This window comes from Lagenorhynchus albirostris, chromosome 10 (assembly GCF_949774975.1).
Source record: "Lagenorhynchus albirostris chromosome 10, mLagAlb1.1, whole genome shotgun sequence".
In the NCBI taxonomy this organism is placed as follows: Eukaryota; Metazoa; Chordata; class Mammalia; order Artiodactyla; family Delphinidae; genus Lagenorhynchus; species Lagenorhynchus albirostris.
In genome coordinates, this window is record NC_083104.1 from 44,049,636 (window position 1) to 44,064,860 (window position 15,225).

Consider the following 15,225-nt stretch of genomic DNA (forward strand, 5'->3'; position numbering starts at 1 on the left):
GGCTGCTGGTCCTATCTAGCCTCCACCTCTCCTCCCCGCTCAGTACCCCCACGTCCTACCGGTTCACTTGGGGCTTATTCCCATCTCCATGGGCATCAGGGTCCCCCACCAGCGTCTGGCAGGTGCCCTAGTTGTGGGGAGAGGCAAACTCTGCATCTTCCCACACCACCATCTTCCTGATGCTTCCTAATTTTTATTTTATTATGGAGTATAGTTGATTAACGATGTTGTGTTAGTTTCAGGTGTACAGCAAAGTGATTCTGTTATACAAGTATCTTTTCCTTTTCAAATTCTTTTCCCATTTAGGTTATTACAGAATATTGAGCAGAGTTCCCTGTGCTATACATTGGGTCCTTGTTGGATATCTGTTTTAAATATAGCAGTGTGTACATGTCAATCCCAAACTCCCAATCCGTCCCTTCCCCCCACCGCCAGTCCCCTGGTAACCATAAGTTCATTCTCTAAGTCTGTGAGTCTGTTTCTGTTTTGTAAATAAGTTAATTTGTATCTTTTTTTTTTTAGATTCTGCATATAAGCAATATCATATGGTATTTGGCTTTCTCTGTCTAACTTACTTCACTTAGTATGATAATCTCCAGGTCCATCCATGTTGCTGCAAATGGCATTATTTCATTCTTTTTAATGGCTGAGTAATATTCCATTGTATATATGTACCACATCTTCTTTATTCATTCTTCTCTCAATGGACATTTAGGTTGCTTCCATGTCTTGGCTATTGTAAACAGTGCTGCAGTGAACATTGGGGTGCATGTGTCCTTTCGAACCATGTTTTTCTCCAGATATATGCCCAGGAGTGGGATTGCTGGATCATATGGTAGCTCTATTTTTAGTTTTTTAAGGAACCTCCATACTGTTCTCCATAGTGGCTGTTACAAATTTACATTCCCACCAGCAGTGTAGTGGGTTCCTTTCTGTCCACACCCTCTTCAGCATTTATTGTTAGTAGATTTTTTGTTAATGGCCATTCTGATTGGTATGAGGTGAATCTCATTGTAGTATTGATTTGCGTTTCTCTAATAATCAGAGGTGCTGAGCATCTTTTCATGTGCCTCTTGGCCATCTGTATGTCTTCTTTGGAGAAATGTCTGTTTAGGTCTTTTGCCCATTTTTGGATTGGGTTGTTTGTTTTTTTAACATTGAGTTTCATGAGCTTTTTGTAAATTTTGGAGATTAATCCCTTGTTGGTCACATCGTTTGCAAATATTTTCTCCCATTCTGTGGGTTGTCTTTTTGTTTTGTTTATGGTTTCCTTTGCTGTGCAAGAGCTTTTGAGTTTAGTTAGGTCTCATTTGTTTATTTTTGTTTTTATTTCCATTACTTCAGGAGACGATCAGAAAAGATCTTGCTGTGATTTATGTCAGAGAGTGTTCTGCCTATGTTTTCCTCTAAGAGTTTTATAGTATCTGGTCTTACATTTAGGTCTTCAATCCATTTTGAGTTTATTTTAGTGTATGGTGTTAAAGAATGTTCTAGCTTCACTTTTTTACATGTAGCTGCACTGGGACTATTCCTAAGGAGTGGCTCCTCTGCGCATAGTGGAAGCTGTTGGGGAAGGCCAGGAGAAGCTGGGGCAGGGAGTACATGCGGCCATGCATATGTACTTCGGCTGAGGGAAGACAGAGAGAGTGGTTGGTGTACAGAAAATTAGGTGACAGGTTAAGAGTACATGAGGGCAGCAGGTGCTAGAGGGACAGATCCATGGAGAAATGAACATAGGGGTTGATGCAGTTACCAGGCAGGAGAGCCCCAGATGCCAAGTTATGAGGTTAGGATGACAGTTTGGAGCCCCAGAGCTGAGTAGGTGGGAGAGCATTGGTGTTCTGAGTTTGGAGGTGGGAACACTGGCTGAGGGCTGGCCTCTGGCTGGGGTGCTGAATGCTCTTGTCCATAGAGCAAACCTTCCACGGGGCTCAGAGTCAGAGACTCTGGCAGGTCCATCTCTTCCCTGCAGCTCAGACTGCCCCCTTCTGGCCCTCGCTCAAGGCTTCAGCAGGAACCTGTTGTTTCAGGAGCCAGTGACCTTTGAGGATGTGGCCGTGTACTTTACCCAGAACCAGTGGGCCAGCCTGGAGCCTGTGCAGAAGGCCCTGTACAGGGAGGTGATGCTGGAGAATTATGCAAATGTGGCTTCCCTGGGTAAGGTCTCTCTCATTGGCCCTCTGTGATAGTTTCACGTCTTCTCAGATATCTTGGGGATTCTAGTAGTCCTTAGGTTTGATGGCTCCAGAGGGGAGTTCTGCACTCATCAGCCTTTGGAGATGCTGAGTGGGGAAATCCCAGGTTCCCTTTGGCTTTGAAATTGGACTTCATTACTTCCCAGGGAAGAGCGTGGTTCTGGACCCTGAGGGTGAGGATTCTCCCGGGTACCCCCGGGAGACCTCTGTTCCTCCATCCTTCCAGTGTTGTGGGATGTGGGCCCTCTCCTGTGTGGAGGAGCCTCCCAGGATATCAGTACATACATCCTTCCTGGAGGGATTTCCTTTCTTCTGAGTCAGGGTGAGCTTGCACTTTCTCCCTGAGGAGAATCACTGTCTCCCTGGCCATACCTTGGAGCACAGTTTGGACCCCTTCCTCAGAACCTCTGGTGGCCCATTGGTCCCCTGGGCAGTCCACTTCTCCCCTCCCCAACTAGCCCACGATGGGGTGGGCAGAGAGATCTCAGGAACAGCTCTGGATGTCTCCCCTCAACTTGTCTCTCTCTCTTTCTTGCTGGAGAAGCACTTCCATTCCCTACACCTGTTCTGATCTCCCAGCTGGAGAGAGGGGAAGCACCATGGGGCCCAGATCCCTGGGAAGCAGAGATTTTGAGAGGCATCTGTCCAGGTGAGTAAGAGGACCTAGTGCTTTCTGGTTTGCCTTCCTGGTTTACTAGAAATATTTCTCCTGCAGCAGAGAACAAAGCTCCCTGTAGTTTTTATAAGGTAGTACTCAGTACACTCTCTGACCTCTGTTGAGCTCCCGCGCTGAGCCCGGAAGGACCAGTCCCTAGGAGTGCATAGCTGCACGCTGTCCACATCCACATGGCTATCCTCCCACGGAAGAGCTGTGACCCACTACCTCTGAAACCACCTCTTTTCTCACTTTACCAGGGAAAATACTTAATTTTATGCCAATTTTCATGGCAAAGAAGTAGGGTTTCAGCCATACTTTTAAGGAAAATATTATTCTGTGGGTCAAACTGATTTATCTGTGCCATAGCTATGGTTTTATTTGCCTCTTTAGTGTTTAAATCATGTTTAGTATTTAAAAGTTCCTGATGTCATAATCGTGAGGTTTACGATGTATTTGTTTTCTATAGGGCTATAGAGGAAAGGGCAAGAATATTCCCCCAATACCACACCCAATACACCCACCCACCCTAAAATTTCCCAGAGACTGCTTACCAGTCCTGGGAGCTTTTGTTTACTTGGATTTTCTTTCTTTTAGGAAGAAAGTTTCCAGGCCTCATTTCTCACACATACTGCAACGTTGTAAATAGTGGTTCCTTTAGCAGTAATACCACAGTAGCCTACAGCTCTTCGATCAACTTGTGTTCTGGCTGACTTTCTGAAAGAACTAATGTTTTATCCCAGAATATTATGTGGATTTTTTTTTTTTTTTTTGGCCGTGCTGTGTGGCTTGTGGGATCTTAGTTCCCCGACCAGGGATTGAACCTTGGCCCTCAGCAGTGAGAACACAGAGTCCTAACCACTGGAACACCTATGTGGAATATTTAAAAGTAGAATTATCAGGGCTTCCCTGGTGGCGCAGTGGTTGAGAGTCCGCCTGCAGATGCAGGGGACGTGGGTTCGTGCCCCGGTCCGGGAAGATCCCACATGCTGTGGAGCGGCTGGGCCCGTGAGCCCTGGCCGCTGAGCCTGCGCGTCCGGAGCGTGTGCTCTGCGATGGGAGAGGCCACAACCAGTGAGAGGCCCGCGTACCGCAAAAAAAAAAAAAAAAAAAAAAAGTAGAATTATCAGGCCATTATTTAGAATTCGGAATATGGGTGGTTTCCTGGCTTCCAGGTGGGGCATTGGGATCCATTGTTTCTCTGTGTGTGTTACCGTACTGCTCAGCCGCTCATCTAATGGGTGTCTTTTCCCTTCTTCGAGATCTCCCTCTCTCTCTTTTAAAACCTGTTTCCATTTCTTGCTGATTCCTCTCACCTCTCCCACTCTTTTTTCTTTTTTTCCCCTCCTGCCTCTTTTCCTTACCCCCATCCCCTTTTTTTAACTGGCTGTGCCGCATCGCTTGCGGGACCTTAGTTCCCCAACCAGGGATTGAACCTGAGCCCCCTGCAGTGGAAGCATGGCGTCCTAACCACTGGACAGCCAGGGAAGTCCCCTTCCCATTCTCATTCTGCCCATTTCACCTGCTGGTTCATTCCCCAGCCCTTCCTTATAAGAGGCACTTCCTGGACTGGTTCCGGTGTCGTCACTTCTCCAGTTATATGTTACTGTTTTTCTTTTTCTCTCTCATCCTCCTTTATGGATGCTTGTAGCCATCTTATCGGTATGTTTTTTAAAAATCACTTCCTACGAGAGAAAATCAGGACAACTGGATCCTGTTTCCCTTCCAGTTCAGTAACGAGGAACACTTGTGGTTTCTTTGGTCAGGTGGTGAGTCCTGGACTAAGACAGAAGAGCCAATGGTAAAGCAGGAAGCCCCTGAAGAAACAGAGGTGCACAGCATGCCAGTGGGAGGGCTTTTCAGAAACGTGTCTCAGCACTTTGATTTTAAAAGCAAGGCACCATGGCAGACTTTCAGTCTGAATCCCAATCTAATACTTCGAGGTGGAATGAAGTTCTACGAGTGTAAAGAATGTGGGAAGATCTTCAGATATAACTCAAAGCTCATTCGGCATCAGATGAGCCACACTGGGGAGAAGCCCTTCAAATGTAAGGAATGTGGCAAAGCTTTCAAGTCCAGCTATGACTGTATCGTACACGAGAAAAATCACATTGGCGCAGGACCCTATGAATGTAAGGAGTGTGGCAAAGGTCTGAGCTCCAACACAGCCTTGACCCAGCATCAGCGGATCCACACGGGCGAGAAGCCCTATGAGTGTAAGGAGTGCGGCAAGGCCTTCCGTCGGAGCGCAGCCTACCTTCAGCATCACAGGCTACACACTGGGGAGAAACTCTATAAATGTAAGGAATGTTGGAAAGCTTTTGGGTGTAGGTCACTGTTTATCGCCCACCAGAGAATTCACACCGGGGAGAAACCCTACCAGTGTAAGGAGTGTGGCAAGGCGTTCACCCAGAAGATTGCTTCCATTCAACATCAGAGAGTTCACACCGGAGAGAAGCCTTATGAGTGTCAGGCATGTGGGAAAGCCTTTAAGTGGTACGGCAGCTTTGTTCAGCATCAGAAATTGCACCCCGTGGAGAAGAAGCCTGGCAAGGCTCTCGGGCCGTCCCTGCTGTGTCCCCAGGGCCCCTCTTCAGCCTTAGCTAACATGCCTTTCCAGGGCCCCTGCTCTGCTCCAGCTGTGGCCATGCCTTCACTGGCCTTGCCACACGCCGTCCTCATTCCTGCCTCCAGGCCCGTGTTAATGCTGCTGCCCGCCTCTGGAGTCCCTTCTTCTCCTGTGCAAATAGTACGAGTCTTCCAGGGTCTTCCTCCCACTGTGAAGCCTTCCCCAGTTATTCTGACCCCTTCTCTTCAACCCTCGTGAGCTCTGTCTTGGCACTTCTCTGGCTGTTACACACAGCAGATCTCCAACCTAACTTAAGCTTGATTTGTGGCTTTTACACCGTATGTGTGTTAACGACTGTTTCGGCATAAGCGCCATTGTAATCGAGATATATTTAAAGACTGTGCTTGTATGATATTTTCTGTTTATTTCTGGGTAGAAAATGGAAATACTTGACCTTCATTTTGGTCCCTTTCAGACTTGAACAGTAACGGCTGTGTCTGCATTGTGGGGCTGCTGGTGGTCGAAGTGCTAATAGGACGCTTTGGTGAATTAGGGACGTTTGAGAGAGAGGACATCCCTGTATTAGGTCCCTGTGATTAGAGAGAAGCAGCCTGGGAGAAACAGAGGAGGCATTTAAGACCTGTCAGAGTTGAGAATTGGAATGAGCTTCCAACCATAGCCTTTAGAAATGAATGCAGATTGTTCAGTGGGTGAAGGTGTGGTGTATTCATGCAGTTGAAGTTGGGTTGCTATTGACACAGCTCATTGAGGATCTTGTACGTCTCTGCAAAAGATCATTTGAAATAACCAGTTTAAAAAAAAAGAAAGCATACAGTGATAACAATCATTTATATGATGAATAGCAATCATGTCTTTAAACATGAAGTTTTTTTTTTAATCTTTGGTTTTGCTCTGATATCTAGATGTTTCCTTGTAACTTTGGTTTCATAAGTAAATATACACCAAGGCATTCATCTTTGCTCCATCTGTTGCATAAATTTTTCTTGGTGTGCATTCTGGTTTCCTGTTTGCAAGCACTGGTTTCTACATTGACTTTTCTCCAAATTGTAAACATGAACTTTGGCAAATTACTAAAGAAATAGGAGCAACCGATTTGGGGGAAATCTGAATATGCCTGCAGAATTGTATTTTAGGAATAAAGAGGGCTATGTAACGGGTCAGTGGTTAAGCTTATGTGACAGGTTAGTGAAGTGGAATTTTGGATTGCTCTTGCTTTTGACCTTAGGTGAGAATCTTTTATAACTGTGCAAAGGACTGTGTGAAGTAATTCCTGGAAAAAGAACTTGAGTTATGCATTACAGGCACACCTTGTTTTATTGCACTTCACTTTATCCATTTCGCAGATAACTTGTTTTTTACAAATTGAAGGTTTGTGACAAAACTGCATTGTTGGATAATGGTTAAGAGTTTTTAGCAATAAAGTATTTTTTAATTAAGGTATGTTCTTTTTTTTAGACAATGCTATTACATATTTCATAGACTATAGTGTAAACAACTTTTATATGCACTGGGAAACCAAAATATTTGTGTGGCTTGCTTTCTTGCTATATTTGCTTTATTGTGGTGGTCTGGAACTGAACCAGAAGTATCTCTGAGGTCTGCCTGTATTAGCACTAATATAAAGTAAATCCTTAAATGTTGATGGAAGGGGCCATAACATTTTTTTAAAGTTGCTTTTGCTGTCTACATGTGTCTCCATTGCAGTTAACAGAAAAACCTTTACATTAGTGGTTCTTAAAGTTTACCATGTGTCCGAATAAGCTGGTGTAAAAAGAGTAATTTTCTGGCCAAACTCTCAGAGATTCTGATTTTGGATATCCATGGTGATGCCCAGACCTTTAGTGTGGACCACACTTTGAGAGAGGTACCTTGAGCAGCATATGCCTGGGGGGTGTACCTTGATAAAGGGCTTGCCCTATTTCACAGTGATCTTCAGGAGAGAAACCTCTAAAAGTAGTTTAGGTGGTGAGAGTTTTAGAAGAAAAGAGAAAAGTAAGTGAAATTTGTTCTGTAGGGAAAAAAAGGGGGCAAAGAGAACTGATGTAGCTTATGAAGAGTTCTTGAGGTCTCCACTGCCAGAAGGTTCGTGGGGTTGACATTGGTTACCTTTTGCTGTTTTTGTGCTTTATTTGCATGTTGGATGAAAGAATGAGGAAAATTTTTTTCTTATATAAAGTTAGTACACTTCAAACCAGCTCTTGGGTTAAAGAGAGCGCAAAGTGAAAGCTGCAGATGATTTAGAACTGAACAACAGTAAGAATAGATCATAGCAGGGTCTAGGGGATGTGGCGAAAGGTGGTACTTGGAGCAGTGTTTACAGTCTTGGATGCATTCTTTAGAAAATGAGTTTGAAGGCTTGCAATTCAGAATGTTGGGGTGGGCAGCGGGATGGTGGTGGGAAACAAAAAAAATTAACCAAAAACTAAAAACCAAGCAAACAGACCAGCAGCCCCCTTCCCAATAAACTTAGAAATAAGATACACAGCAGAGTTTGGTGTTTGTTTATTTATTTATTTACTTAATTTATTTTTGGCTGCATTGGGTCTTAGTTGTGGCATACAGGATCTTCATTGAGGCAGGCGGGATCTTTCGTTGTGGCACGGGCTTCTCTCTAGTTGTGGCATGTGGGTTTTCTCTTCTCTAGTTGCGGTGTGCAGGCTCCAGGGCGCGTGAGCTCTGTAGTTGTGGTGTGCAGGGTCCAGAGCGCGTGGGCTCTGTAGTTTGCAGCACGCACGCTCTCTAGTTGAGGCGCACGAGCTCAATAGTTGTGGCGCGCACGGGCCTAGTTGCCCCGCGGCATGTGGGATCTTAGTTCCCTGACCAGGGATTGAACCTGCATCCCCTGCTTTGTAAGGCGGATTCTTTCCCACTGGACCACCAGGGAAGTCCCCAGGGTTTGGCAAAGATGGCAGTTGAACATGTTAGCATTTACACCCTCCTGAAACTCCACTAAGATAGTAAAGAGTTTAAAAATTAAAAAGCATAAACTCAGAAGAACAATGAAAATAAGCTGATGACAACATTTTGGAAGCTCAAAATCAGGTGAAAGAGTTGTGACTTTTAGCAGAGCTCTGAAAGGTAAATCCTAAGCCACATTGCAGGAAGCTGAGCAGCACCCCCATGTGGCAGAATTACCAGAAAGGCTTAGGAACTGAAGATTCAGAAACCTCTGGAAGAAGGGGATGCTGGTGGGGTGAAGAACAGGAAAATTGGCTAAAAGTCTTTAAGAAGAACTTAGATTCCCGGTCACTTCCCCACCTCTCTCTTCTCTGGAGCAGTGTAGCAGGAATTTTGAATGTTGGGGAACCACACTGAATGTTAGGTCCTTCTCTGTCACCCCCTCACCTACTCCTGGTTCTATCCAGAACCTGCTAATAGACTTGTGCACCTTCTAGGCTGGAAATCAGAACTTTCTTTGGGAGATCTGATCAAGTCAAGTGAAGAGACCAGTGATTCCTCAGTAAAATAGCTCCACACAGAAGTGCCAACTGTGCACGCAGAACTTCTCACCAGCTTTTTGACGCTCCATTTTTAAATATAAGAAAAAAGCCAAGGATATGAAAAAGGCTGAAGCGGGGGGAAAAAGCCCTAGTGAAACAGACTATGCAGTAAGAAGAAAATTTAGCATCCTAAGGTTACAGAAGATGTTTGCAACTAACCCTGAGGCAATAGATTGCTGAAAAAAAGGAAAATTCAGAGAACAAAAAAGAACTCTTGAAAACAAAGTTGATATCAGAAATGAGACACTCAGTGTCAGCATTGGAAAATAAAGTCAAGGGAATCACCCAGAAAGTATAACAAGAAGAGGTGAAAGTGGTAAAAAGAGGTCCAGGATAGGTGACCTAATAGTTAAGTAGGCAGTAAAGAGAGGAATAGAGACATGGGAGAGGAGGAAGTCATAAAAGAAATGTCAGTACTTCAAGGAGATTTCCCAGAATCGAAGTCTAGGGCTTTGTGCCTTCATCAGCCCGTATTAAGAGGAGGCCCCACGTATTGGAGTAAGACTACCCTGTCCTCAGGCCTCAGGCGGCAGGAATGAAGTAAGAGCCTCGCTCCCTAGGGGTCCAGACCCCACCACCATCCTGCAGTCTCAGCCTTCCCATTGTTAACAGTCCTGAGACTGTCAGAACATTCTCAGCACGTACTATGTGTTTATCTCAGTCACCACAAGGAACCCGGAACTCAAGGGTAACCTCCACCTCTTGCAAATGTAATCCTCTACATCTCTGCAATTCCCCTTTTTGTCTTCGTGTGTTACCTTTCTCCAACTCCTGAAAACTTCACTCTACTCTCTGAAGCTGGCGGCCCATTGGTAGTGAAAGTCCCTTCGTGCTCAGCATCCCTGAACATTGCCTTTACCTTCTCGCTGTAATCAAAACCTCATCCCTTGAGGGTGCTGTTTCTTCCCAGGCACCCTCTGAAATGGTGGTTATATTTCTTCCACATTCCTAATATCACATAGCTTGGGTCCTCCTCTTTCTCTCTGTGCCAGGTTCAGGCCATTCTCCACCTCTCCCTTTTCGCCAAAACCTCCATCTTTGAATCTTATGTCATCAGGCTGGAACCTCTGGGTCACATGCCCTCGTTCCTTGAAGATGTTATCTTGTGGCCTGCTGTCACTCTGTTCAACATTAATCTTTTTCTTTTTTTTTGGCCTTACCATGTGGTTTGTGGGATCTTAGTTTCCCCGACCAGGGACTGAACTCAGCCCCATAGCAGTGAAAGCACGGAGTCCTATCCACTGGACCACCAGGGAATTCCCCAGAATCCATTTTAACACGTTTAAGCAGAAAGGGATTTCCTGCCTACCACTAGGTAGCTTACAGAATTTCCAAAAAGGAAACAAGCTGGGATGCCACATAGATGCCAAGAAAAATGACGAGGGTCAGTACCAAGAGGCTCCAGTGGAAACCCAGCAGCTGCTGGTGCCTGCTACTAGACTGCCACCCCACCCCACTGAAAAGAGAGGCTAGACCTCCAGGAGGTTTGCTCCATATTCTGAGAAAAAGCAAGTACACCCACAACCATTTTGGTAGGATACTGACTGTATGGTCTCATGACCTTTATTTCCATCTTTTGAGAAGCTGTACCTGCTCAGTGGAAATTGGTTGTATGTGTACATCTAAGTAGCAAGGGCTTCTGGGAAATAGTTTTTGGATTCTACCTGGGAAAGTGAGATTCATAATGTGGGGAAATCCTAAAATGGGGAAGGGATTTTCAAAATATTTTGGGCAGCTATAAAGTAGCAGATAGTCATCACAGGCATAGAAAATGACCGAAATCTCTGAAGAATGCACTATATTCATGCGTAGAGAAGGTCAATATCAAGATTACAATTTTTGCCAAGTGAATTTATACATTAAAGGCAGTTCCAGGCTTCCCTGGTGGCGCAGTGGTTGAGAGTCTGCCTGCCGATGCAGGGGACACGGGTTCGTGCCCCGGTCCGGGAAGATCCCACATGCCGCGGAGCGGCTGGGCCCGTGAGCCACGGCCGCTGGGCCTGCGCATCCGGAGCCTGTGCTCCGCAACGGGAGAGGCTACAACAGTGAGAGGCCCTAGTATCGAAAAAAAAAAAAAAAAAGTTCCAATCAAAATTACTAGGGGGTTTGTGTGTGTGTGCGTGCGTGTGCGTGTGCGCACGCACATGCAACCTTACAAATTGATTCTAAAATTTATACAGAAGAGTAAAGGGCAGTAGCTAAGACAATTTTGAAGAAGGTGGGAGATTTTGTGCTACCAGATATTAAATATATTGATCTTCAAAACAACAAAACAAAGCAAAATCCCCCAGAACCTAAGATACACTGTAATATGATTTATATGAATTAAAGCAACAATATACTGTTTAGAAATAAACACATTTTATGCAAAATTATACACATGTATACAAAATACAGAATTATAGAGAAATAAAGTGTAGTGTGATCAAGCATCAGTGGCACAGGCTGAGAAAATATACTTCTATTCCTCTCCCCTCCTTCCTCCTTTATTCTCCTCTTACTGCTTCTCTCATTCTGTCCCAGATTCCAGGAACTCAGTCCCAAATGCTGCCCCCCAGTGGTCCAGCACCCCCCGTTTGCTGAAAACAATAGTAGATATTTTGTTTCTAAAATATCTTGAATTAATGATTCTCAAAGTACTTTACAAAATGTGTTCTCTTAACACCCGTATAAGTAGATCAGTACAAATATTTTATGGCTGTCCAGAAAGAAATTATGTGATTTGCTGTAATCTAAATACATTGTTTTAAAAGCTAGATAATATAGAAAAGAATATATTGCTTAAAGGAAACATTTTGAAACTTTTATTACATGAAGCCCAATTATAAGGCTGGCTCATATATTCTCATAAATGAATCAGTAATGAATGTTATTTCATTTCTACCAATCTGCCTACTAGTTACAATAGATTTGTGGTGTTATAGGAAATTTCGGTTGGTCAGAATTTTCAATTTACACCTTTGCCACCTACTCAAGGACACCTTGGATTTTACTAATGATAAAAATATATACTTTCCCCATGCTGTTTCCCATGCAATATTAAAGCACAATGCACTGCAAGTTAGATTTTCTTTTTGTAAAATTTATTTATTTTTGGCTGTGTTGGGTCTTTGTTGCTGTGCGCGTGTTTCTCTAGTTGCCACTCTTCATTGTGGTGCACAGGCTTCTCATTGCGGTGGCTTGTTGCAGAGCACGGGCTCTAGGCACACGGACTTCAGTAGTTGTGACGCACGGGCTTAGTTGCTCCACGGCATGTGGGATCTTCCTGGACCAGGGATCGAATCCATGTCCCCTGCATTGGCAGGCGGATTCTGAACCACTGCACCACCAGGGAGGTCCCCAAGTTAGATTTTCTATCTCAGGTTTGTATAAAAAGAAACTCCAGAGATGGTAAATGATCTTGCTTAAGGGACACAGTGGCTAGAGAGAGAACTGAAGCATTTCGATGCCCCCTTTCAGCTCTGATTTTAACTTTCTAAGAAAAACAGTCTCAAGTATAGCAGGAGTTTTCAGTGTATCAAGTAATTACTTACATGGGATAGATTATTTTTTTCTTGCTGTTGTTTTGCAGGCAGTCTTAGCAGCTTAGTTGCAATTTGTTCTTCAGTGACTAGTAGCAAATTGGTTAATTATGGAAGGAGTGATGTCCATTAGATTGCAAAAGTGCAAATATTGAGTCTCAAATGTATAGGTAGCAGAAATGTGAAGCCAAATTGTGTCCGTTCCTGAGAAGGAGGTTCTCTTTATAGCCACTGCTGTGCTGGGACAGGGCAGTTTTCTTGTACCTTCTCAACTCTCTCATTTCCCATAAACAAGACGTCTGATTATTTTATAAGCAGTTGAGAAGAGGTGTCTACATTATTTCCACTTTTAATCTCTTGATCATATAAAATGGCTTTTAAATTTTTTTAAGTTTTTTTTCTAATTAGAACTACATGTTTTGAGCAAAAATCTAGCCTAGAAGAGTATCTAGGCCTGAATTTCACCACTTTTAATAGTTTGGTGAACACACAAACACACACGCACACACAATGAATGTGCATTCTGTAATATGCATATTGTATCATAGACTCCTTTTTTCAGTTAGCAGAATACCATGCACTTGTCCTAGTCGACAGATGATCTATAATGTCATGTTTAATAGCTACATAATATTGCACTGCATGGATTTCTTCATGGAACCAGTCTCTTATTAATGAACATTTAGGATATTTCCATTTTGAATCGCTTTAAATACTTTGATGAACACCTAGTACATACATGGTTGACACAGTCATGATTTATTATTTTTTAGCTGATGTCTACAGTTTTTTTAAATAAAAGAAATAGAACATTTCTCATAAATTAAGGGTTCCTTTGATACTGAGTCCAAGCTCGTCCAGCTTGCTGCACAACAGGCCAGTAAATCGGGAGACGAGTTGTTGATGCAAGGAATAATGGCTTTAATGGGAAAGCTAGCAGACCGGGAAGATGGCAGACTAGTGTGACAAAGAACCATCTTCCTTCAGTCAGAATTCGGGCTCCTTTTACACAGAGGAGGGGGAGGGGGCCCCTGCGATGCCAACCAATGGCCGAGCGGGACCGCTAACGGATGCTCGCTAACAGCCCTGCACTAACAGCCATGTGCCCACCCTGCCCCTATTATACCTTTTGTTCTATTTTGCTGTTTTATTATTTTTCCGGAGCTAATCTATAAATAGTAAATGGCACTGCTTTTCACATTTGAAAAAGTTGACGTCTGTGCTGTTGTCCCAGAGAGGCAGGAGACAGTTATGCCGTGTGCAATCACGTACTCTAATTCTCTCTTCGTCTCTGTGGGTTATTAGTCTATCCCGTTTTTCAGCAACACCGCAACGAAGAGTAGCGCCCGCTCGCCGCAACTAGAGAAAGCCTGTGCACAGTAACAAAGACCCAACGCAGCCAAAAATAAATAAATTAATTAATTAAAAAAATATTAAATTTACTAAAGATAACAGTATTGTTATTATGTAAGAGAATATTCTGAGGAAATATACCCACTGAAGTATTTATGGATAAAGGGCCACAATGTATGCAAATTACTCTTAAATATTTCAGAAAAAAATGATCATCTATCTATCTCTGTCCATCCATCCATCCACCCACCCACCCACGAGAGAGAGAGAGAGAGAGAGAGAGAGAAGGAGGGAGAGAAAGAAAAAGCAAATACTAAAGAAAATGGAGCAAAATGTTAATAGTAGGTGAATGTAGGTAAAAGGTAACAGGTTTTATGTACTATTCTTATTCTTACAAACATTCTATAAATTTGAAATATAAAAAAAGTAATATAAATGTATTTTTGGATATTCAAGGACTAAGTAATTTAACCATCATGTTACAAGAATATGTGTGCTTCAGAAAAATGAGAAAGTAATGTAGAAAAAGTACAGAAGATCTAGGAAATTGGAAATCCAGCACAGGAGAAGGAGAAAGGAAGCCCCAAGAAGGCAACAGTAACCAGTCCAGACTGGAATAGAAGGATAAAGCATTGTGGGAGAGAGAGGTGAAAAACAAACAAACAAAAAAGGAACTGATAGGGACTTCCCTGGCAGTCTAGTGGCTAAGACTCTGTGCTTCCACTGCAGGGGGCACGGGTTCATTCCGCGCTTGGGGAACTAAGATGCCACATGAGGCATGGCATGGCCAGGAAAAAAAAAAGGAGCTAATAGATTACTTGAAGTGTTTGAGTGTTCAGAAAAAATATTGTTTCACAGATCTGTGAGACAATTTGGAAAAAAATAATAAGGGGTAATACAAAACAAAGCAAATTACAAAAGAAAAAAAAATCCAGGCAACTGTGAAGTACAGGAAAAGCAAAAAGTTGAGTAAGAAAATGTAGTCATAAATCATAAAACACACCTTGGCTTATCAAGTAACAATATTTACAGTCATGATAAATAAATACTACAGTTTTTTATAACCAAAATTTGTGTTATAATTATATTGGGAGAATGAGGGAGTATATGAGGGAGGGGGCTTCCCTGGTGGCGCAGTGGTTGAGAGTCCGCCTGCCGATGCAGGGGACACGGGTTCGTGCCCTGGTCTGGGAAGATCCCACATGCCACGGAGTGGCTAGGCCCGTGAGCCACGGCTGCTGAGCCTGCGCGTCCGGAGCCTATGCTCCACAACGGGAGAGGCCACAACAGTGAGAGGCCCACGTACCGCAAAAAAAAAAAAAAAAAGATCCAGAGGACTTCGTAAACACATTACCTTATGCCATCCCCAGAGATTGCCACACTGCAGGGCTTACAGCTCAGTCCTCCCAAG

General features: G+C 43.6%; 1 protein-coding gene across 4 annotated transcripts in view; it reads left to right on the top strand.

Moving 5' to 3' along the window:
• Positions 1-14,125, top strand: part of ZNF621 (zinc finger protein 621) — a 24,681-nt gene extending 10,556 nt beyond the window's left edge. For all 4 annotated transcript variants that reach the window (XM_060162225.1, XM_060162222.1, XM_060162224.1 and 1 more), the window contains 3 exons: positions 2,031-2,157; positions 2,740-2,844; positions 4,617-14,125. In XM_060162225.1, the coding sequence (XP_060018208.1) occupies positions 2,031-2,157; positions 2,740-2,844; positions 4,617-5,677 (1,293 nt within the window). In that variant the 3' untranslated portion in view covers positions 5,678-14,125. The remainder of the gene's footprint in view (positions 1-2,030; positions 2,158-2,739; positions 2,845-4,616) is intronic.
• Positions 14,126-15,225: the final 1,100 nt, after the last annotated feature.